The sequence below is a fragment of the Sphaeramia orbicularis genome, chromosome 8 (genome assembly GCF_902148855.1).
Source record: "Sphaeramia orbicularis chromosome 8, fSphaOr1.1, whole genome shotgun sequence".
Taxonomy (NCBI): Eukaryota; Metazoa; Chordata; class Actinopteri; order Kurtiformes; family Apogonidae; genus Sphaeramia; species Sphaeramia orbicularis.
Window position 1 is genome coordinate 8,402,829 of NC_043964.1, and position 24,120 is coordinate 8,426,948.

The following is a 24,120-nucleotide window of genomic DNA, read 5'->3' on the forward strand; positions in this document are numbered from 1 at the left end:
TCTAGTGTGTGTAATTTACTGGGCAGACATTTTCTACTCTTTGGATTTAAAGTGTGAAATATATTTGCACAGCTTTGGATTTGTAGAATGTGTTTAATCAGTCGTTGGTGTATTGATCCGGCGTTTCTGATGATTAATTAGGTGTCTATGTTTTACAAGTCGATGTTGGCCTGAACTCAAATGAGGCGGTGGAGGTAGTTTTTCTGCAGCGTTTTCCTCACATCCACACAGCTGATGTTTTTATTTATTTATTTATTTTTTGGTACAGTTGGATGTTTCAGTCCAGTGAACAGCAGATCTTCTGATGGACTGACAGAGAACACATCTTGGCAGCGTATCAGCGATATTCTGAGGTCATGAATACATTTATAAACTCTGGTATATTACGTTAAAATGGAACATTATTCCAAGTCGGTGCAGTGGAGTTTAGAGCAAGAACATCTCTTCTCTGTGCTTTAGTTTGAGTCCTGTAGAAGGTTTTTGTATAGTTTTTCTGGGCTGCATCATTTAATTCCTCGTGTTGGAAATCACACTTTTCTTAGTTTTTATTATTGTTGAAATGATTTCCTTTCTTCCACAAAAATGCAGGCAGGAAAATTAGCATGAAGGCAACAGAAACAAACATGGATGGGAATGAACATGTCACAGACTTCACTAGAACCCAAAGAACACAAGTAAGAGACGAAAAAAACCCACTGGCAGGTGTCGAAGGATGTAAGAAAATATACAAATCCATATTAAAACATTCATTACTTCAGCTAAAGGTTGAAAACGATGCAAATGTATAACACAAAAAAGAAAAGGTGAAATCGACAAAAGCTGGTTTTCACAATATTTAGTGAAAATTAATAAAATTAGCACAATCTCAGTCTTAAGGTTGTAACAGTGTTTTTGTACAACAGAGTCTTTTATATTGTTGATAGCATTTATACCTTTTATACATAATACTGGTTTTATTGATTCATTATTGCAGCAAAAGATGCAAAAGGTTGAAAACGATCCAAATGCATAATAACACAAAAAGTAAAAGATGAAATTGACAAAATAAATATATAGATAAATATAAAATTGGTACAATCTGACTCTTATTAACATAACAGTATTTTTGCACCATAGAGTCTTTTATATTGTTGATATCATTTATACCTTTTAAAAATAGTACTGGTTTTATTGATTCATTATTGCAGAGGGAATGCAAAAGATGCAAAAGATTGAAAACGATGCAAATGCATAATAACACAAAAAGTAAAAGATGAAATCGACAAAAGCTGGTTTTCACAATATTTTGTAAAAATTAATAAAATTAGTACAATCTGACTCTTATTTATATCATAACAGTATTTTTGCATGATAGTTTCTTATATTGTTGACAGCATTTATACCTTTTGTGCATAGTACTGGTTTTATTGATTCATTATTGCAGCAAAAGATGCAAAAGTTTGAAAACAATGCAAATGCATAATAACACAAAAGTAAACAATGAAATCAACTAAATAAATATATAAATAAATATAAAATTACCACAATCTGACTCTTATTAACATTATGACAGTATTTTTGCACCACAGAGTCTTTTATATTGTTGATAGCACTGCCTTTTATACATAGTACTGGTTTTATTTATTTTTTTCTGTTAAGAGTGAAGTTTCTTCCTTTATTTCGTCCAGTTTAGTTGTTATTCAGTTGTTGATGGGAACAGGCATGGTCAAATTACATGACAAATACTTATTATTCAGCAGAGCATTGCACATATATTGATGAAGAGCATCCAAAAGTATTATAAAATTATACAATTTTGGTTTAGATTTTAACTAATGGTGCTCAGTGAGAATGTCCAGGCTCAACAGGTTGATTTTCTATTTGTCTTAAATCCCTAACAATTTTATTTTTTTGATTATAGGCTAAAACATATTGTCTTTGTATGCAGATGACATTTTATTATTCTTAACCAACCGTAGATACTTCTTTCCCTCTTGTTTCAAGGTGTAAAAGGATACAGTGAAGTATTGGACTATAAAATTGATGAAGAGTATTCAAAACTATTATATAATGTTAACATTTTGGTTTAATATACAGATTTTAAGTAATGGTCTTCAGTGAGAATGTCCAGGCTCAAAAGGCTGATTTTCTATTTGCCTTAAATTGCCAACAATTGCCTCTTTTTTTTCCATTCCAGACCAAAACATGTTTTCTTTGTATGTTGATGACATCTTATTATTCTTAACTAACCGTAGACACTTCTTTCCCTCTTATTTCATGGAGTTAAAATAATACAGCGAAGTATTGGACTATAAATTTAATTATTTTAAAAATGTGTTCCATGTTAAATAAAACAACAAAACACTGATGCATTTATGTTCAGCTGAAAATGTGAGAAAAATGGTCCGTGAAGGCAGGTTTCAGCTTTCATTGAGGTAATGTTGTCAGTCTGCCGCAGCAGAAGGATAGAAATCTGCTGGAAAACGTCTTTGAACTCGGTCCAGATTCTCCTTTAGGTCGGAGCAGATTGGCTGAAAACACATCGGTAACTGTCATTCGACACCTGAATGAGGAAGGTGAAAGGTCTGATTCATACGGTTCAGCTTGAATAAACAGACGTACAGACGCTCTGATTATCCGAAGTCAGTGAAGGTCTCGTCGTCCTGGTTTCTGGTGGTGGTTCTGGTTCAGATCTACTGGATCAGCTGAGGTATCATTAGGGTTAGCTTCTGGTTTATTGTTTATAAAGTTAATGTTCCATATTTTGACCATCTTCATCATCTTCATTCCTGCTTCCACACAGATGGATTTTTGTCATAAATAGGTGTTTTTGTTTTGGTTTGTTTGTTTATATCTTGTTTATATTTCATAGTGGTTTTTTTCCCTAACATTTTGTTGAATAATTGGTTAATATTTGTCAATTTTGTTCATTATTGTGTTTATTCCTTTTTTCATTTTCTTTATTGAAATTCTCTTTAATTTTTTGTTAATTTATCTTAACATTTGTTTCATTTTTATCCATTGTTTATTTCCTTTTCTTCACTTTTGGGCATTTAATTTTTCATAATTGTTTGTTTATATTTATCCATTTTCATCCTATTGAATTTGTTCATTTTTGTTTATTTTGTAGATTTTTTTTTTGTCCATTTTATTTCCTTATTTTCATTTTTGTTTGGATTTGTTTTTGGTAAATTTTTGTTTCAAGTAATTTTTTTAAATTTTATCAAATATTTTGCCCCTCTTTTGTTCATTTTCGATATTGTTTCATGTTTCCGAGTTTTTAAAATTACTTTGCTCATTTTTGGTTTGTATTTGTTTTTTTTTCCTGTACTCATTTCCCATCATGCCCCTGTCTTCTGAGCATGCTCGGCTGTGTATCCAAGCCCCAGATGGATGTGATGCACAGGATGTCTGGCATCCCGTCGCATCCAACACCTCGTCATCCTGTTAATGAGCTGCTGCCATTTGGGCTGTGAAGTTCACGGATCTGGAAGACCGGCGGTTATCCAGGAGGAGGAGGAGGAGGAGGAGGAAGAGCAGGGGTGACAGATCTGCTGAGAATGGAAAGAAGCTGGTGTGAATAATCGGAAACACATCCGATCTAAATTCAACCTTCATTAAAGCAGAGCGTTGATCAGCTGAAGGTTTCATGACCAAACATCAGATCCACAAATAGAATCTGAACTGAGTTTAATCGAATGTAAGGGAGACAAAGTTGCAGCAAAAACTACGACTGTAAAAGCATCCAAAACACTACGAAAACACATACATAATAATATCCAAAAATACATAACCCATCAGTCAGACTAAATCTGAACATTTTCAGCAGGTTATTAGATGGTTCTTACATTTATTTAGATCAAATAATGTAAAAATAATTCATAATAAAAGTGAAAAAACAAAACAAAAAAACATTAGAATCTGACTCAAAGGTTCAGATCAGATGTTTGTCTTGATTTTTATATATTGATTATTTTGTTAATGTTTGCTATTTCAGTATTTTTTTTGTTTATTTTGTTCATGATTGTGTTCATTATTGTCTGTTTTGTTCGTACACAGTACTTTCAATGTGTATTTTCTTTATTTTTGTTGATATTCTATTGTTCATTATTTTTGAAAATCTTGTTCATTTTTTGTTAACACTTGTTTATTTTGTTGATCAGTTTGTTCATGGTTTTGTTCATTTTTCTTCATTTTGTTCCAACTTATTCATTTTAATGTGCATTTCATTGACATGTTTGTTCATTTTAGTTTATCTTGAACATGTTTATTTTAATGTGTCTATTTTATTGACATTTTTCTTTATATTTTCTTTGCTTTGCTGGTTTGTATTAATTTTGTCAACAGTTTTGTTCTTTTTAGCCTTTATTTTCTTGTTCTGTTTCTTTTTTTTTTTAATCCCCAGGTCATGTCATGAAGATCTGAGGGTTTTATACATAAACATTTTCTGTTTGTTTTTTTTCTAATCACGTTGTCTAATCTGTCAGTGAACGTGTCATTTTCCCAGGGTTTTCATTCTGTTTTCTGGAGTTTAAAGGATGTGGTTCAGGTTGTAAAAACATTTGGTGGTAAATTGTCTTTTTATTTGATTGAACCGGTGCTTTCAGGGTGAACCTTGCTCTGTTCTGAAACATTTCCAGGAACCTGTTTGATGAAATAAAAGGCCGAGGTCTTTCTTTTGCCTCCTGTCGCCTCGTCCTCGTTTTTTATGTTATATAACAGTTTTTCTGTCCTGGACACAAAGACGTCTCATTTCCTTGTGATATGAGCGGTTCATGCGTCCACACTCGGGGGTTTGTGTGGGAAACGACTCTCGACCCTATGAACTGAACTTTTCTTTCCTTCCTGCTCCTCCTTTTCCACAGGCACCTCCGTCTGCAGACCCGCCCTCAGTTTGGCCCCAGACCACAATGAACCCGACCCCCCATGGGCCCCGGGCCTCCGTCGACATCCTGGAGGAGCTCCAGCTGATCGCCGCCCAGAACCTGGAGAAACTGGACATCAACAAGTACTATGAGGTGGTCCGGGAGCTGGGCAAAGGCACCTACGGCAAAGTGGACCTGGTGGTCCACAAGATCAGAGGTAACAGAGACACACCTTCACTATAGACACAGTAGAAGTCCTGCTTTTAATACGAATTTACCTAAAAGTACAGACAAAAAGCACTTTAGGGGCTGAAGTTAACAAATATTTTCATTATTGATAAATCTACTTATTTCTATGAACAAACACTTCATTTTGTTCATTAACCCTTTATGACCAACTATGGAACAAGTCCTTCAGATTATAGGGAGATTTTATACATCAGTACAACCCTTACATCCCAAATTTTAATAATTTGTATGTAGTAAGTTCATACTAACTAAATACATTGCAAAAAAGTGCAATAAACCACAAAAAAAAAAATCATTTTTTAAAAAACTAAATACATAATGCATCTTTTTAAAATTTTGTTCTTCATTTTTGTTTATTTCCTTTTGCTTCATTTTTCTTAATTTTTTGGTTTATAGTAATATTTTTCATTTTGTTAAAGATTGTTTATTTTTGTTTAGTTTGTAGAGGGTTTTTTTGTCCATTTTATGTATTTTTTTCCCCAGTTTTGTCTGGGTTTGTTTTTGTTCAGTTTTAGTTCATAGATATGTATTTTTTAAATTTATTATTAATTATAGATTTTTATTTTTTATTTTTTTTAAATTGTCAAATAATTTGCTTCAAATTTCATAAATTATTTTTGAGTCTATTGTTAATTTTTGATATTTTTGTTTCATGTTTCCAAGTTTTTTTTAAATTACTTGAATTTTTGTTTGTATTTGTACTTTTTTTCTGTACTCATATCCCATGATGCCCTGGTCCTCCAAGCATGCTCAGCTGTGTCTAAGAGTCCCAGATGGACGTGATGCACAGGATGTATGTGATGCACATAAATGTCTTTGTTCTATCCCTTAAAACGGTGAACGTAAAAAAAAAAAAAATGCACTAAATCCTTTCAAACCACAGAAAACTTAGAGCTATAAAACAAAAATAAAAAACATATTGTTCCCATTTTGCTTGTGCATCAAAACAAACTATTTCCAACAGTGACATTGAACCTCATGGATGTTTCATGTGGGTCAGATTGAGTTAAAAAGGGAAAACTATGTTAACAACAAACTAAAAGCATTAAAAACGTCATGTATTTCCTTATTTTGTCCAAATTTTCAGAAAACTCCCAAACCTTTGACTATCGATTGTGCAGTTGTTTGGTCCGTAGGGGTCGCTGTTGCATAAACCCCACTTAACCCTTAAAGATGTAGAACTATTTTTGTAGCAACTTCCAAATGTTTTTTTTTTTTTTCTCTACATTTAACCTTTCCCAAGTGATTTATCACCTTTTTATTTTAACATTCTCATCTATATTTTACATATTTCAGTGAAAATTCAGTATTATATTCTGTATTACATTTACTGATGATATAGATGTTCAGAAAAGCTTAGAGTAAATGTATAGATATTATGTTAAAACCGAAGAAAAAATTGAGTTTTTCTGCAACATACCAAACATAAACCAAGTGTCTCCATCCACTGTCATTGATCCAACTCCATGGGTTTTTACTGGTGAATCAATGTTGTAGAAGATGACGATGTTTCCACGGTAACTACAGAGCCTCTGAACGTCCAAATGGGTCATATCTGATGACCATGAAAAGACGACAAACTGTATTTTACACCAATTATTTACATGTATTGATAGGATTAGTGGATCAGCAGGTATTAAACCTTTTAGATCAGTAGATATTTATGGTCGATCATGGAAGTTTAGGACATGAAGGGTTAAAATAATGGAGAATAAAGGAATATCCTCACTGAAATATCGTCAATATCTCAATTATAGTAAAAATGACTCTGAAATAAAAGTACTAATATACATATTATACAGTAGTAATTGTTCTCGTTAACATTCATCAGATTTTGTTTTGATTGTATTTACTTCATTTCTGTGTGAATGTGTCCATTACTTTGGTAAATGCAGTATTTTTGTTCTCCGTCTTCCCAGATCATTGCGATCTCGATGCGCCATATTGAGGGAATTCTTTACTATATATTATTTACAGTAACTTCTAAACCTTTGGTTATCAGGTGACCTGAAGCTGTGCTCTGATTGGAGGATTAATGAATCAGAATCACAATACATTTTATTTTCTTGTCCTTGTGTGAGTGATGATTTTCATTGGGTTGTAAATGGGCTTGAGTGAAATAGACACAGAATGAATAATAACACAGACGATGAACCCGTTTATGTAGTCTTGTTCAGTCTGTTTTATCTCAGTTCAGTTAAATCTAATGGTTTTTACACAGAAACTCAAGGCCAGGGGTGTCAAACTCATTTTAGTTCAGGGGCCACATACAGCCTGATATGATATAAAGTGGGCCGGACCAGTAAAATAATATAAATAATAGGATAATAATAACTTTTGAGTGAAAAAATTTAAATTCCGTAATGGAAATGTTTATATCTATGAATTGTACTCGAACATAACATGAACAAATATGAGCCACCTGAAAATTCTTACGTAAAATTAAGTGCAATGTTAACAATATTACGCCTTAGTTTATCATTTATACATGTGAATCACAAGTTAGAGATCACAGTGGATCTACAAATACACAAAACAGTTAATAACAGGGAGAATATTATTAAAATTCCATATCATGTCATTCTCTTAAGACATTTCAGATATTCACATTATTAGTAAAAGGTCAGTCTGTAAATGTAAATATTCTTGTGTGATGTAACTTTTTTTTCTCTAAAACAAAGAGAAAAATTTACAGTTTTCATAATTTATAGGTAATTACGATAGTATTTTATTGGTCTGATCCACTTTAGATTGAATTGACCCAAAATTATTTTAACATCATTGATTGTTAATATCTTCAGTGTAATTTTTTCATTTCACAAATTCATCCCAGGGGCTGGATTGGACCCTTTGGCGGGCCAGGTTTGGCCCCCGGGCCGCATGTTTGACACTTATGCTCTAGGCTGTTATTTCATTGACTGTGTGTTGGAGTGCATGGGTTTCAGACCATGGTTCTTTATTTTGATTCATTCATTTTTTTAACTCACAGGTGGAGTTTAGTCCAATTCTGAATGAAAGCCTTATGATGTGTCACCACACATTATCATCTGACACATACATGTCTCACACCTCCATTTATAAAACCAACCACCGTCTGTTAACCCTGCTCCTGTTCAGGGTTTAGTTTGTATCAACGGTCTTTAATCCAGGGGTGTCAAACATACGGCCCGCGGGCCAAAACCAGCCCATCAGAGGGTCCAATCTGGCCCATGGGATGAATCTGTGAAATGCAGAAATTACACTGAAGATATTAACAATCGAGGAAGTTAAAATCATTTTAGTTCAGGGTCCAGTTCAGCTGGGTCAGACCAGTAAAATATTATCATAACCCATAAGTAACAACAACATCAAAGTTCCTTCTTGGTTTAATGTAAAAATATGATAAATATTTATAACTGTTCCTGACTGCACCACTGCTGCTGTTGTAAATAGATTTATATATAGTTTATATTCTATTATAGTTTATTCTTTATGCCACCTATTTATTTTTACTCTACATTTACCTCTTTCTTTCTCTTTCTTTGAATCTTGAAAAAAGTTTAATTACTTAATGAAAATGTTTACATTTACAAACTATTATTTCATAAAAAGTGTGAATAATCTGAACAAACATGAACAACCTGAAATGTCTTAAGTGAACTAAGTGTAATTTTAGCAATATTCTGCCTGCTCCTAAATGTTTTGTGTATTTGTAGATCCACTTTGTAAACTGTAATCCTCATGTGTAAATGATAAACTGACTCTTGGTAAAATTGCACTTTTACTTTTTCACACAAAAACAAAGATACAAATTTGGAGTAATTATTTCTAGGTTATTATGTTATTATTTTAGTGGTTCAACCCACTCACAATCACATTGGGCTGAATGTGGCTTTGACAGTCCTGGTTAAGATAAGATAAATGATAACAAACTAAATTGAAAATATGTTTTTATTTCAAATCAAATCATGTTTTATTGATATAGCACCAAATCATAACAAAAGTTGTCTCATTACACTTGACATATACAGAGCTGGTCAAAACCAGACTCTTATTTCAGGGGGTATTTTCATATGTTTTTGATAATTAAATCTTCATACATCGCTTCAGGATTTCTTAAACAATTCTTAAATGTTAAATATTGTTAAAATTTTTCTTAAGAAATTTCATGTTGTTCATGTTATTCGTATTTTTTAAAGCATATTTTTGTAAATGTAAATATTTTCATGTAATTTGACTTTTTCACACTAAAACAGAGAAAAATTTGGAGTTGTTATAATTTATAGGTTATTGTATTATTATTTTTCTGATCCGACCCACCTGAGATCGTATTAGACTGAATGTTGAACCTGAACTAAAATGAGTATGACGCATCTGCTTTAAGCCGGAGACGCCTGAGGATCAAACCCGTCCCTGTTGTGGATGTAGATGTCCAGACTCCCATCAGGGTGTCATGTGACCTGGGCGGGCTGCAGTTACAGGTCGTTTTCATTGTGGTCCTGTGTTGTGGTTCAGATGAGACCAGGACAGTGAGTGCTCCTCCAAAAAGCTGTCATTTCTCTGAATAAAATATGATGATGCATTCAGATCTGTTTCCCTGAAGAGACGAGTTTTTATAAATAAATCCTGAACCTCGGACAGATGTAGGACGCCTGGGTTCAGATCCGGTCTACGATTCCATTAACTGTCTCTGGAGCTGCTTCAGGTTCTCTGTAACGAAGCATAAAACTGGTCTGAGGTCTGTGATGGAGACCAGGTCTGACCTTTATGAAGAACTGAAGACCACGTTGAAAAGGAAAGCTCTTATCTCGTATGTAGCTTCCTTGGGTCAATATCTACAAAGTTTGTTCAGTTTTGAGACATTTAGATTTTTTAATTTTTAAATATTAAAAATGTGCCTTTACTTATAATGCTCCGTATTTTGATGGTTTATAACAGGGGTGTCAAACTGATTTTAGTTCAGGGGCCACATTCAGCCCAATATGATCTCAAGTGGGCTGGACCAGTAAAATAATAACAGTGAAAAAAGTAAAATTACATTATGATAATGCTTACATCTACAAAACGTGAATAACATGAACAACTGGAAACGTCTTAAGACAAACAACTGCAATTTTAACAATATTCTGCCTCAGATTATCAGTTTTTCATTTACACATGTGCATTACAATATTACATTACAATTACAAATACACAAAACATTTAGTAACAGGCAGAATATTGGTACACATTTCAGGTGATTCACATTTTTTGTAAAATAACAGTTTTTTAAATATAAACTTTCATGTAATTTTACTTTTTTATACTAAAACAAAGAGAAAATTTGCTGTTTTCATTATTTATAGGTTTAATACGATTGTATTTTACTGGTTCTGACCCACTTGATATCTAATTGGTCTGTATGTGGAATCTGAATTAAAATGATTTTCACATCCTCGATTGTTAATATCTTCAGTGTAAGTTTTGTATTTCACAAATCCATCCTATGGGCCAGATTGGATCCTTTGGCGGGCCGGATTTGGCCCCCTGGGCGCATGTTTGACACCTGTGGTTTATAACATGGAACTGGTTTGCGATATCACTGTAGTTACTATTGAGCACTGATAGGAAGTCATATATGGACTTTCATTTGGGTCCATGACCTTTGACCTTGAGTGACCTTGAAGGGTCAAACTCAAGGTCACCAATGTTTCGATTTCATCAATCTTCTTCTCTCGAAGTACTGGTCGGATTCATTTCAAATTTTACATGTAGCTTCCTACAGTGTCTACAAAGTTTGTTCACAGTTTTGAGAAATTTTGATTTTGGAATTTTTGGCGAATTTTTTAAACATGTAAAATTTGCCTTTTCTTATAATGGGCCATATTTAGATGGAAATGAGTAGAGATATCGCTATAGTTCAACTTGTTATTGATTCTTGATAGAACGTGCTGGTTAGATACAGGGGTATTTGTCCTGTTTTTAGGAGTAGAATTTATTATGTCTGTCTGTAAACTGTAATTTTCAGTTTTTGTTTCTAGTTGATAATCGCTCTTTTGTAAACACCAGACTGTTCTGTCCGATTTGCTGAATATGAACAGTGGATAAATTCTGTGTTCGTTCCAAAAAATGGGTCAGAGTTAGCAGCTTATAGAGGCTTCACCGAATGTCTGACCAGTGAAAGTTTGACCCGGAGACGGCGGCGCTGAAACATGCACAGAGGCATTATGGGTCAGTGGGGCAGACGTTTGTCCCAGATGTAGCTTCGACTTTTCTTTCTGGCCCAAAACGCTTATATTTTTCAGCTTCCCAGTAGTCAGCTGAGCAGATGGTGTTTATCTGAGTGTTTTCGCCCAAGGCTGATGGAAACAAAGCAGCTGATTTTACATGGAAACACACAAACTAGTACAGACGCACAAGCTGCTGCTGGTTGGATATGACCAATATCAGATGTGTTTACAGTGTGTTGAGAGTAGTTCTGTCCTCTGTTCATGGATGCTGGTACTGGTGTTAAACGCTGTAAAAGAGGAGGAAGAGGTCACTGTTTCTGGACTTAAAGGAGTGACATGTTTAAATGGAATTATGCATTTTCAAACATTTCCCTGTGGTCTACGTAAACTGTAAATGCTTTGCTTGGGTCTGAATTCTTCATTAATTCAACTCCACAGGTCCATCTTCAACAATATTTCTGAGTAATGACACGAAAAAGGTAATTTGTAGCGCTGGCCCTTTAAATCCAAATAAGCCACTTCAGGCCCCGCCCCCTCCAGGTTGTTGACTGTGCTTTCTGTCCCGTTCAGCCACTTGTGTTCATTAATACAACCAACAACTGAACATTTTAGGTAACCGGCTCGAGGTTTGGACATATTTTCAGTTTTTACTACAACTACTGCTGCTGATAAACAATTATGGCGTACACAGAGAAATGTTCTTAGGCAGTCTTGACCTTATATGTGCAAATGTCATGATGTAACTAGTTATAAAATGTAACAAATTAAGAAGGAATTAAAACAGGTTGTAGAAATCCACTTGATTTTGGCCAAAATTAATATAAAGATAACTTTGCAGGTTCAAATTCAAACTTTATGAACTATTAGGGTTCAAATACACAAATAAATGAACCACAGACTAATAAAAGTGGGTTTAGATAAATATGACCCCTTTAATGTTATTGTCTCTGTTCATGGACTGTAATAGTGACAGTTCATCGGTAACGGCCGCTGATGCCATGTACACATGTAGTTGATATCTGGAAAGACATTTTCTCATGTGTTTTTACCTTCCATACACATGAAAACTCCAGTTTAGGTCACTGAAAATGATTTTTTCTGAAAATGTCTGCCAAAGTGGTAATTTAAAAAGCGTTTAATGGTACTGAATGTCACCGTAAGTGACCTGGGTCTGATTTGTGCAGTTTAAATTGCCATAAAATCTGACATGAGTAAAAACTCAGATTTGGGCCATTTTTACCTGGAGTGTGAACATAGTTAGTTGCTGCTATTTTGACCAGAAGAAGACAAAATCTCAATATTAATGGTCTCCTGGATACATGAAAAAAGAAAGACTTTAGTTGAAAAACTGTAACTTAAACTGCTTCTAGTGGTCAAGTTTCTACTGATCTGAACTGTTTAATACCTGTTGAGCCACTAATTCTGTCAATAAATATAAATAATTGGCGTAAAATGCAGTTTGTCATCTTTTCATGGTCTTCAGATATGATCCATTTGGACGTTCAGAGGCTCTGTAGTTACCATGGAAACACCGTCATCGTCTACAACATTGATTCACCAGTTGGATCAATGACAGTGTATGGAGATGCTTGTTTGGTGGTTAAATACAGGATCCTGAAAAGATAGATCAGATTTTTTATGAGGTATCGTATGAAAATTCAAGGTTTTTGTGTAGCACCTGAGTCTAATTCATGTTGAAATAATGTTTTTGATGTTGTTTTGATGCATTTTCCATTTCTTTTGGTCCATATAAATGTTAATAAACTGGACCAAAGTGATGCTGAATGATATATTTTTTTGATATGAAATATTCTTGTAGAAGGACCTCTGTTAGCATGAAAATGAATCTTCCAAAAACCTAAAACACAAACTTTGTTTATAGAAAAACAAGAGGAAACCCAATACTGTATATTGAAAATTTACAATTTAACATTTATTTGTGCTCTTCCTGTTCAGTTGGTTCCAGTAAAACCTATGTAGTTTGATCAATGACAGTGGATGGAGACACACATTTTCATATTTAGTTGATATATTTTTTTGATCATTTTTCTTCAGTTTCTACTCTTCTGATTATAATAACCTTTCAATTTGTAATGAGCTTTTATGAACATCTACATTATCAGTAAATGAAATGTAGGAAAATACCTGACTTTTACTGAAAAATACAGAGGATAAAATAATAAATGCTGATACATCACTTAGAAAATGGTTAAACGTACAGAAAATTTATTGGAAGACCCTACAAAAATAGTTCCAGGTCTTAATTTTTCTCCATCATTTAATGTTTTGCTCATAGTTGCTTTCTTAAAATAGCAGAGTATGTTTACAATGTGTTGCTATGACAACCATCACACTGATGGAGGACTAACCCATGCATCAGAATCGTAGCTACTAAATGCTTCAATGAAATCTACCTCTGTGAAAGGGGACGTTCTGTATCAAAAAGGAGTTAATGTTCAAGTATGTTTTCTGCCATCAAATTTTTATTTTGTTTTCCAAACTGGCAAAAAGATCATGCATATTAATAACAAATACAAAATATAATCACTGACATAAAAATGAGAGGATGAGAAATAAGAAGACAGCAATAGTAAAAAAACAAAAAAACAAAACAAAAAACACAAAATAAACTCCCCTTCCCTCTCGCTAACCCCTGGGCCCCTCAGAACTACAACCTTCTTTCTTTTATATCTTATTCTTATTCTGGGAAATGTTATTGTACTTTTAGAATGTAAGCCCCTTTTTATATACTTGGCTGTAACCGTTCAGTCTGAGTAAACTTTCCTATATCTGTCATGTTTAACTGTTTTCTTCCAGTGTATTAGTACTCCGTAACAGAGCTGCACAATATATCATTTGAGCATCGTCATGGCAATGTACGTGCGTGATCCACAGCGATCCACCAATCAGAATTGTTCTTAATCAGTTTGCCGAAGCAGATCACGCCCTTGCACATGGAGTGAGTCGCTGGTAACAACATTGAAAAATGAGCAACAAGAGAAAAGATCTTTGCTTGGTTTAGAGTGTCTTACGTTTTTTTTTTTTTAAGTGTTAAAGTATTTTATAATGAAGTCTCCTGTTAGGACCAAACAGCGCCCCCTGTTGACCTTTTACTAAGTCAGTGTAAATCTGTAAACCTGACTCGCTGTTATCGGAGAAGTGTCCGTCCTCATCTGAGGTGATGAAGCAGCCTATTGGTTCTGGCTGATCTCCACCCTACTGTCAGGGGATTGGACTCGTCTTTCAGATGAGACCTGGTACCCCCCCCACCCCCCGAGTCCCTGAAGCGTGACATCACAAATTGCTTTCTTGTGTTTCTGCACTGCACCAGTCGATGTGTCTGCATCAGTTCATCCACAGAAATGAAAACAGAACTTCACCTCGTCTCGACTCGTCAGATCTGTGCGGACGCTTTCAGACTTTAATCAACTCTTTAACAGGAATCTACAGTCAAAACGTTACCATGACAAAAATGTTTACATCAGCCGGTATCGATGATTACCAGGATAAATATCAGATTGTTATTTCTTTCAAGTTTTAAAGTTGAATTTTGGTTCTGAGGGAAAGTTTAAGAGACCAGACAGACAAAAAAAAAAAAAAAAGAGACCAGACAGTTACTAATGGGATTAAATTGTCTGATTGTACCTACAAAACAATGAAAATAGAATTGTAGGAAAAAGATAATTGTGTAAAACTTGCACACAAAGACCAAACTGGCATACAATTTTGAATAATCTTTGTCATTGTTACAGGAACAATGAAAATCATTTAGTGGCTCTGTTCTTTTTAGCAGCAAATGCTTAAAGTGCAAACAAAAGACTATATTTAAAAAACTATTACAGAAAATTTGACTTAAAATATGCATTGAAAAATACTGAAATATACAGAAGGCCAACTCTATCACAGAGAGAAGAAATATATACAAGATAAAAAAGAAAAATACGTGTGCAAGGTAAGATTAAAAACAAGCAGCAAAACAAGAAAATAGACAATGAAAATGTGAAGAAAATAACAGAAAAAGATTGTAAGACTTAAAAGTATGCTAGAACTAAAAAACAAAATAAGATGCTTAAAAGTACAAAAACAAGAAAACTGCATAAAATTTGCAATAAGATAAAAACTGTGAAAGAGACAAAAACATGAAAACAATGGAAAAAGATGAAAAAAAAAGTAAAAGTTGCCAAAAGATATGAAACTATAATAGACAATAATAGTGCAGTCGAAAACAATGAAAAAACAAAGCTAAAAGATGTAAAAAGGCACAAAAAATACAAAAAAAGATGACAATGTGGTGAAGGATAAAACAAAGAAATAATGCAAAAACACCAAAATTATGCAAAAAGACAAATATGACATAAGAGTTAAAGGATAAGCCAAAAAGTCTTAAAAAGTAACAACTATGTAAATGCAAGAGACACAAAAAATGAAAATAACGCAAAAGTAGTATAAAAAAAAAAAAAACATCAAAAATGAGGTAGAAGGTGTAACGTGTTGAAAATAAACCAAAACGGATGCAAAACTGGTGCAAAAAAACAGAGATAAAAGTTACAAAATTATGAAAAAAAACCAAAAGCTCTGTCAAAACTGAAAACACAAAAGGAAAAATTTAAAACTTGCAATAAATTAAAACCAGATAAAAACAGAGCTTTTTAGTCTGAGTTGATTTATTTCTTATTTTGATCATTTTATTTATTTGAATCTAATCCAACCCACAATATAAAAGATCTTTGGTCAGTGTATTTCATAAAATTGAGGGAGAACATTCAATAAATTAAAAATATTTGGAGTAAAATTAATTAAAACAGCAGAACCTTGTTGTGTTTCATTGGATGTTTCATTCTGGTCATTTTGAAGCAGTGCATGAAAATTAAAATACACACTGTTAGAAAGATCTGCAGAGGAAAAAAAAAAAAACGCTCTAATTCGGAGACGCTGGAGATTTTAATTATTCATCAAATTTGAGATGATTTTAATTAAGTTTCATAGAAGCAGTTAAGCAGAAGGGAAATAAATCCCCCAACGCTTTAATGGGAACACGGAGCGAGGAATGAGATTTGAGGAATTAGTTGCGTAACTGGTCCTCGTCCTCGTTTCAGGGACGAAGATGGCCCTGAAGTTTCTGAGGAAGAAGACGACCAAGCTGAAGAGTTTCCTCCGCGAGTACAGCATCTCCTTGTACCTGTCGCCGTGTCCCTTCATCATCAACATGTACGGCATCGCCTTCGAGACCGACGACTACTACATCTTCGCCCAGGAGTTCGCCGTGGCCGGAGACCTGTTCGACATCATCCCCCCCCAGGTCAGATCCACATCTACAGTCACCAAATCCACATTATTTCCATTTAATCCCCAAATGCTGCTGAGTATTTTTAGCTACAGATGCTGCACCCATCCAGTTTCACCAAACACATCTATCACCAGGCTTTTATTGTGAAATACACGATGTTTTATATTGGCATAAATATCATTGCACTGGTTAGTTTGGTTTAGACTGTTATCTTTGCTTCTAAAATGGCTCAGAGACGGATTTTATTTCATTTCTCTCAACATTGATTTTTTTTTTTTTTAAATCCATGACTATGATTTTAAATGTTCTACCTCTACATTTTTTAAAAAATATTTTCTGTGCTGTGACTGTAAACAATAATTTTCTACCACAACACTCATTCTCACTTAAGAAAAATCTCTCATTAAACTTTAACTATACAGTTTACATGCACACACACACACATATATATATATATATATATATATATATAAATAAATAAAACTTTTGATAAAAATAATACGATACATCATGTCTACAGCTGTAAGATGTCCTGGTCATGATGGTTTGAGTTATAAACATTGATATAAACTCACTTGATTTTTTTTTTTTTTTTTTTAACAATTTTTTTAAATGTTACAAATTTGCTTTTACTAATAATGGTGCATATTTTATTGGCTTATAACACGTAAATGGTTACAGATATCAACATAGTTACTATTGAGCACTGATAGGAAGTTATGTATGACTGAATTAGTTGAGTTCTCCTCCAGTGAAAGTACCACCCACTTCTATTGGGAGACTGATCTCCTCCATCAAGACCACAGGACTCTAATGCCACGTTTCCACTATGTGGAACTGGCTCGACTCGGTTACCAGGTACTATTCCTGGAGACCATTTCCATTACAGGATACTACCGACTTCAGTGTACCTGAATGTCACAGCAACGCAGCACATAACTTCTGCGACGTCTGCTCTGAGAGTTGCTAATAAACCCGCTCGTTGAGTGTTGTCCCATCATGCTCACGCTGAATTTTTTCATCGGCCACCTAGGACAGAAATGTCTGAACCTCCTTGACCGACCACAGAGTCGTTTTGCGGGCTGCCATCATGTGGATTAGCCTATCGGTATATTTACTGTAAACTTCCGAATCTGTTTTTTTTAAAATGGCGAGTTGCACATTGAAGACGCAATGACGCAGAGACAACTCTGACCAATCAGCGGTCTGCAGTGTTTACACATCATGTTTTCGTATCTCTTCCCCCATTTTGGAACCTAAGCGGAGCAGATACCAAAAAACTAGTAATGGGTACTAGATTCTTGGTCCTTTTACATAATGGAAACGCAAAAACGCAGAGTTGAGTTGAGCCGAGTCCATACCACATAGTGGAAACACAGCATAACATAGCAGCAGAACCTAATAACCTCGCAAATTCAACTTGTTATTGATTCTTAAAGCTGTGTATGACGTTTGTCGCCAATTTTTCATCAAATGTGTAAAACCTGAGTGATAGCCTAAATATCACAAATCTGTTAGGCTTTAAGTGATTATGCATGGAATTCCACACAGCTGAGGTATGGCTGCAGCGGCAGGAAACACAAAAATGGCTTCATTGCCTCTTGCTACTGTGGCTGCGTGGAATTCAGAAAAAACCTGAGTGACGGTTTTGTTTAGGTTTCAGTTTGGTATGTAAACAAATAGACTGTGGTAGAGTACACTTCAAAGTTCTTCACCTTGAGGGGAGTGATTCAGGTGCATAATCACGGAAAAACTAATGGATTCATGATACTTCGGCTATCACTTGGGTTTTACAGATCTGATTAAAACTTGGTGACAAACGTCATACACAGTTTTAATAGAACATGCAGGTGAGATACAGGGACACTGGTCGTATTTTTCTTAGATTTTCTACAGTTTTGGGAGTAAACTGTTCAACTCTGCACGATGTCTTTAAAGTTGATGTATATTTGTAAACAGTGAAATGTTTGTCCAGATGAATATCAGAGTGTCCAGAGTTAGTCCAGGCTTGTCACATGACCTTGGTTTCTGTCTCTCCGTCCAGGTGGGTCTCCCTGAGGCAGTGGCGAAGCGTTGCGTCCACCAGGTGGCGATCGCCCTCGACTACCTGCACTGTAAGAAGCTGGTCCACAGGGACATCAAGCCTGAGAACATCCTCATTTTCGACAGAGAGTGTCGTAAGGTCAAGCTGTCGGACTTCGGCATGACGCGGCGCGCTGGCTCTCCGGTGAAGCGCGTTAGCGGAACCATCCCGTACACAGCACCGGAGCTGTGTGACACGTCACGCCATGAGGGCTTCTGTGTGGATTACAGCACAGACGTGTGGGCGTTTGGGGTGTTGCTCTTCTGCATGTTGACAGGGAACTTCCCCTGGGAGAAGGCCATGCCCAACGACGCCTTCTACGAGGAGTTTGTTCGCTGGCAGCGGCGTCGGACGGGTGCGGTGCCGTCACAGTGGCGCCGTTTCACTGATGAATCTCTCCGAATGTTTCGCCGCCTCCTGTCGATTGAACAGGATCGCCGCTGCTCCGTCAAAGAGGTTTTCAGCTACTTCAACCAGAGCTGGATGTTGGACACGGAGAACGGAAACAGCAGCACCAGCAGTGGGGGTTTGGCGAGCAGCGCACCGCCACCACCACTGGACATGAGCTCGTCCTCATCTGAAGAGGACGTCCTGGTGGACAGACTGAAGCAGCAGACGCTGTCTCCTGGATGCACGGTGGCGAAAGGTGGCATCATGATGGACACTCACTACTCGGCCATGTCCACCAACAGCTCGCCATCGTCCACCGGCAGCTACGAACGGGTCAACAGAGAAAACAACGAGCGCGGACGCATTCTGGTGGCCACATCCATCGAAATCTGCGTGTAGAGATGAGGCCATCGCTTCACAGGATGTCTACGCTCACACGAGTAATGTTAGTGTGCGCTCAAGTGGAAGATTTCTCAAAGTATGAGGAAAACTAGGAAAGCGAGGAGGGGACAGTGGCGTCAGGAAAATGTGGCTTCACTGTGGATTTCCTCATTTCTGATGAAGACGAACTCTGAGGAAATGAGGCATGGGATGGTCTGGACCTGAGCCTCCGACGTCCGGTTTATATTTCACTTAAGGCAGGACATGAACTCACTGGAAAAGAGAAGCTGAAGGCGGAGAAAGAACGAATCCACAAGCAATATGTTCAGTAGTTTTAGGGCAAACGAACTGCAGACCAACAAAGATGGAGGTGCGAGTTCAGCTTCAGAGGCGATTCTGATCATGTGATCGATGTGACTGACGGTACCGTGGTGTTTATTGTAGTACAACATCCTCATGTTTGGTAGACAGGTTTCTGTGAGGTTTTTTTTTTTTCCAAGTTAAATTATTTATTCATATCAGACACATATTCATGGTTTGGTTGAAGTGGCAGCGAGATCTGAAGCCATCTTTAATCTAATACGTCTTAGATTCGCAGCTGCTTTTTTTCTTTTTTGTCATAGATGTAAATCTGTAACCATTTCTTACCTAACTGTCCTTTTAATGTTGGCCTGTGATGCCTAAAGCCTCTGTACAGTAGCAATCGCCAACAGGAGCAGCCGAAAAATCACCTGAAGTTAAAGTTTGATATGATTCAAGGTAAAATAATCAGAAAAAAATAAACCATAAATAATGTTAATTTTTCAGCCTGTGTGCTTCATTAATCAAATGAAGAACATACTTTATCTAAAACATGGCAAATTACATTTTCCAGTATATTATAGAAGAGGACAATGTTTTCTGTGATGCTCATCAGTGAAAAAACAAAACAAAAAAACCCTGAAAATGTGAAGGATGGATGTAAAAAATAAGTTGGTTTTGTGGAAAATGTTTCAAGAAAAGTTTCTTTTTTGTGTTTTTCAAGAACTACTGCATGATGTTCTATTACTGTGGTGAATATTTATTGAAATAAACACCTCAAGAGTCAACAATGATGTGTTTTTATTACATAAAGATGTCAATTAAATGTGAATTCTGCCACATGGGAATCGTCCTCCTCAAACTTTGTCTTAGTCCATGAAAGTCTAATGAAGAAAACAAATCCACACAATAGAACCAGGAGAAAAAAACCACAGTTGTAGTATGTGATGTAATTTCATATGATATACTGATCATTTACTTTAGAGTTCAGCAGCTGTGAATCTATATTATAAACGCCAAGTAGTCTGTGTGTGTGTGTGTGTGTCTCAGGAATCACACAAAATCTGGAAAGAGCTGACTGCTGCAGTTTGGCAGACTTGTGTATTTTTGGTCAAGAAAGACAGTAGTGAAAACGGCAAGTTGATAGGACCAGTATTTTGGGAGATTTTAGTAATTTTGGAGTACATTAGCCTTACAATCACATTGCTACGGCCAGAAAACTTTGGCGGTGACTGCTGGACAAATGCGGTACAGCATGCACGAATACACAACAGCATAAAAACTACCACATCTAGAACCCATGGATCCCCAACGGGTCAACACACTAGTACTACGGTATAATAGTGTTACATCATTAAAGCTGCGTATAACTTGTCACCAATTTTTCATCAAATCTGTAAAACCCCAGTCATAGCCTAAGTATCACGAATCTGTAAGTCTTTCCGTGATTATTCACCTGAATCTTTTCCCTCACGATGAACAATTTCAAAGTGTACTCCACCATAAACAATCAATTTTTTTTTTCAAACAGAGCCAGTAGGTCACTCGGGCATTTTCGGAAATTTGTTGCAATGTGCATTGTGGGAGGCGGAGCTTCACACAGCTGCAGTAGCAAGAGGAAATGAAGCAGTTTCTGTGTTTGTTGCCGCTGCGGCCATAATGCGGCTGCGTGTAGCTTCGCTTCCTACAATGGACATTGCGACAACTTCCCAAAAATGCCCGAGTGACCTACTGGCTCTGTTTGTAAACACATAGATTGTTTATGGTGGAGTACACTTTGAAATTGTTCACTGTGAGGGAAGAGATTAGGGATGTAACGATACGAAAATTATCACGGTTATCATTATTATCGCGGTACTGTTGAAATGTGGTCGAAATGTTCAAAAAGTACTTATACACAAGAAAACAACAAAAAATAATAATAATAGGCACAATGTACTTTCTGTTGCAGAAACATTCAAATATTATGTAAACATCAAAAATACAAATGTGCATTAAAGATATGTATTTATGTGTATTTTTGCACATCTTTTGTCTACTTTAGTATGTTTTTAGTGTATTTTTGCATTTTTGTACACTTTATTTTTGCTTATTTTTAGTATACTTTAGTATGTTTTTAGTATAGTTTTGCATATTTTTTGTACACTTTAGTGTATTTTTGCATATTTATTGTATACTTTTGAATGTTTTTAATGTATTTTTCCATTTTTTTGTGTATTTTAGTGTATTTTAGGATATTTTTTGTGTCATTTAGTATATTTTTAGTGTATTTTTGCATATTTTTGTATACTTCAGTGTGTTTTTATTGTAATGGTGTGAGAAATGTTTGTATTTGTCATTATTTCTAGTTTATTCTGTTCTTATTTGACTGATTCCGATCCACTTTAGCTCATACTGGTCTAAATGTGGAACCTGAATGAACATGAGTCTAAAACAGTGAATACCATGCCAAACATACAAATGTGCATTAAAGATGGCACCTTATCGCCATTGCTGGACCATTTTCCATATCAAGTTTGTGTTCAAAGTGCGGTAATCAAACACGGTTATCATGATAATTAGAATTTAAACGGTAATACTAACTTTCGGGAATTTTACCACGATTTATCATTATACCGGTAATCGTTACATCCCTTGAAGAGATTCAGGTGAATAATCACAGAAAGACTTACGGATTCGTGATACTTAGGCTATGACTGGGGTTTTACAGATCTGATGAAAAATTTGTGACAAAAGTCATACACAGCTTTAACAGTTTCACCTCGCGTTTATCCATCTTGTTTCCATCGTGCTGTGGCATTTGACCTTATTTCTGTTTCGTTGCCTGGTTTCACATCACTTACGTCATCTTTAAACGTCTTTGTTTTGGTCTTGTTGCTTCTCTTACGTCAACATATTGTTTCAACTTTTACATGTTTTGTCTCGTTATGTCTCGTTCTCAACCTGTTGCGTCTTTTGTCAGCACTTTGTTTTCATCTTGTTGCATCATTTCCTCATTTGTCTTATTTTCATCTTTTATATTCATTCATCTGTCAGATAACCACATGGTTCCTTCATCATTAACTCACATATTGATTTGATATGTGTTTGGGTCCTAACATACTGTGATAGAATCTTATATTTTGTCCATTAAACGTCTGTTTTTTTTTTTTTTTTTTTTTAACCATCTGTTTATTGGTTTTTGTTATTTTTTTTTTACATAAAAAAAAAAAAAAGAACATAGTACCGACATATGATACATAAGTCCATTACAGACAAACAACAAACGGAACAAATCCCCCCCTCCCCTGGCACACGTCCCCTCAGATCACAGGAAAAATAAAAATAAACAAATAAATAAACAGTAAATAAAATACAAAATAGAAGTACAAAATTTCCACTTTAAATATTACAGGGAAAAAAAAAAAAAAAAAGTACATCAAGATACTCAGTCAAGAGAAACATGACAGATTGCACTGTTCACATAGGTCAGAAAAGGAGTCCATGTCTTTTCGAAAGTGTTGGAGGCACCAGCCAAAGTCAAACGAATTTTTTCCAGTTTGAGAAAATAAAGTACTTCCTTGATCCATTTTAAGAAGGTTGGAGGAGATGAGGATTTCCACTTTAACAATATAAGCCTCCTGGCCAGTAAAGATGTAAATGCAATCATGTCTTTGTTAGCAGAGGTACATTTAAACGGAGTAGGTACAACACCAAACAAAACAGTAAAAACATTAGGAACAATTTTCTTTCCTGTTACCATTGACAAAACATCAAAAATTTCCGACCAGAATGTTATTAAACGTCTGTTTTGACACATAATTATCCCCAGATAAACTCGATGCCCATGAAGCTGTAAAACCACTGATGCTCGTCTCTGAGTCGACTGTAATGAGCAGCGACTGCCTCCAGAACCTCGCTTCGAGCTAAATTACATAACACACCCACCCAGGTAGGCCTGAACCAGATGGAATGTCCACGTTTCGACTGGACTCCAGACGACGACAGCATCCGAAAACCCTCAGACGGTACAGATCTGCAAAAGCGCATATCAGATAGATTTTTAACTCTCATGACAACGAGCTTTTCCGACATCTGTCCCTAAAAAAATGAGATACGAAGGAACTGAGGGGATAAAAACCAGCCGAGTACAGCTGAGCCGGAGAGAAAATTATCGAGCAGCGCTGCATGTTCAGCATAGTAATTACAGCTGTACTGATCTCAGCGTTTCTGCCTCCTCCGTTTGTTCATATTTACTACAATCAGGGACAGAGGGAACAGTTTGGCATTTACATGAGGATTGTCAAAGCACTGTGGAAAATAAACCACAGACTCAGAAGGTCACCGAGCTAAAAACAAAACACAACGTCCAAGGAGGCAGAAAAAAGACGGACAACAGTTAAAATGAATGAAAAAAAC

General features: G+C 35.6%; 1 protein-coding gene across 1 annotated transcript in view; it reads left to right on the plus strand.

Moving 5' to 3' along the window:
- unm_sa1261 (un-named sa1261) overlaps positions 1 to 20,510 on the plus strand; it is a 32,500-nt gene extending 11,990 nt beyond the window's left edge. Inside the window, exons 2-4 of the mRNA XM_030142004.1 lie at positions 4,845 to 5,061; positions 16,378 to 16,580; positions 18,613 to 20,510. Coding sequence (XP_029997864.1) covers positions 4,890 to 5,061; positions 16,378 to 16,580; positions 18,613 to 19,440 — 1,203 coding nt within the window. The 5' untranslated portion in view covers positions 4,845 to 4,889 and the 3' untranslated portion in view covers positions 19,441 to 20,510. The remainder of the gene's footprint in view (positions 1 to 4,844; positions 5,062 to 16,377; positions 16,581 to 18,612) is intronic.
- Positions 20,511 to 24,120: the final 3,610 nt, after the last annotated feature.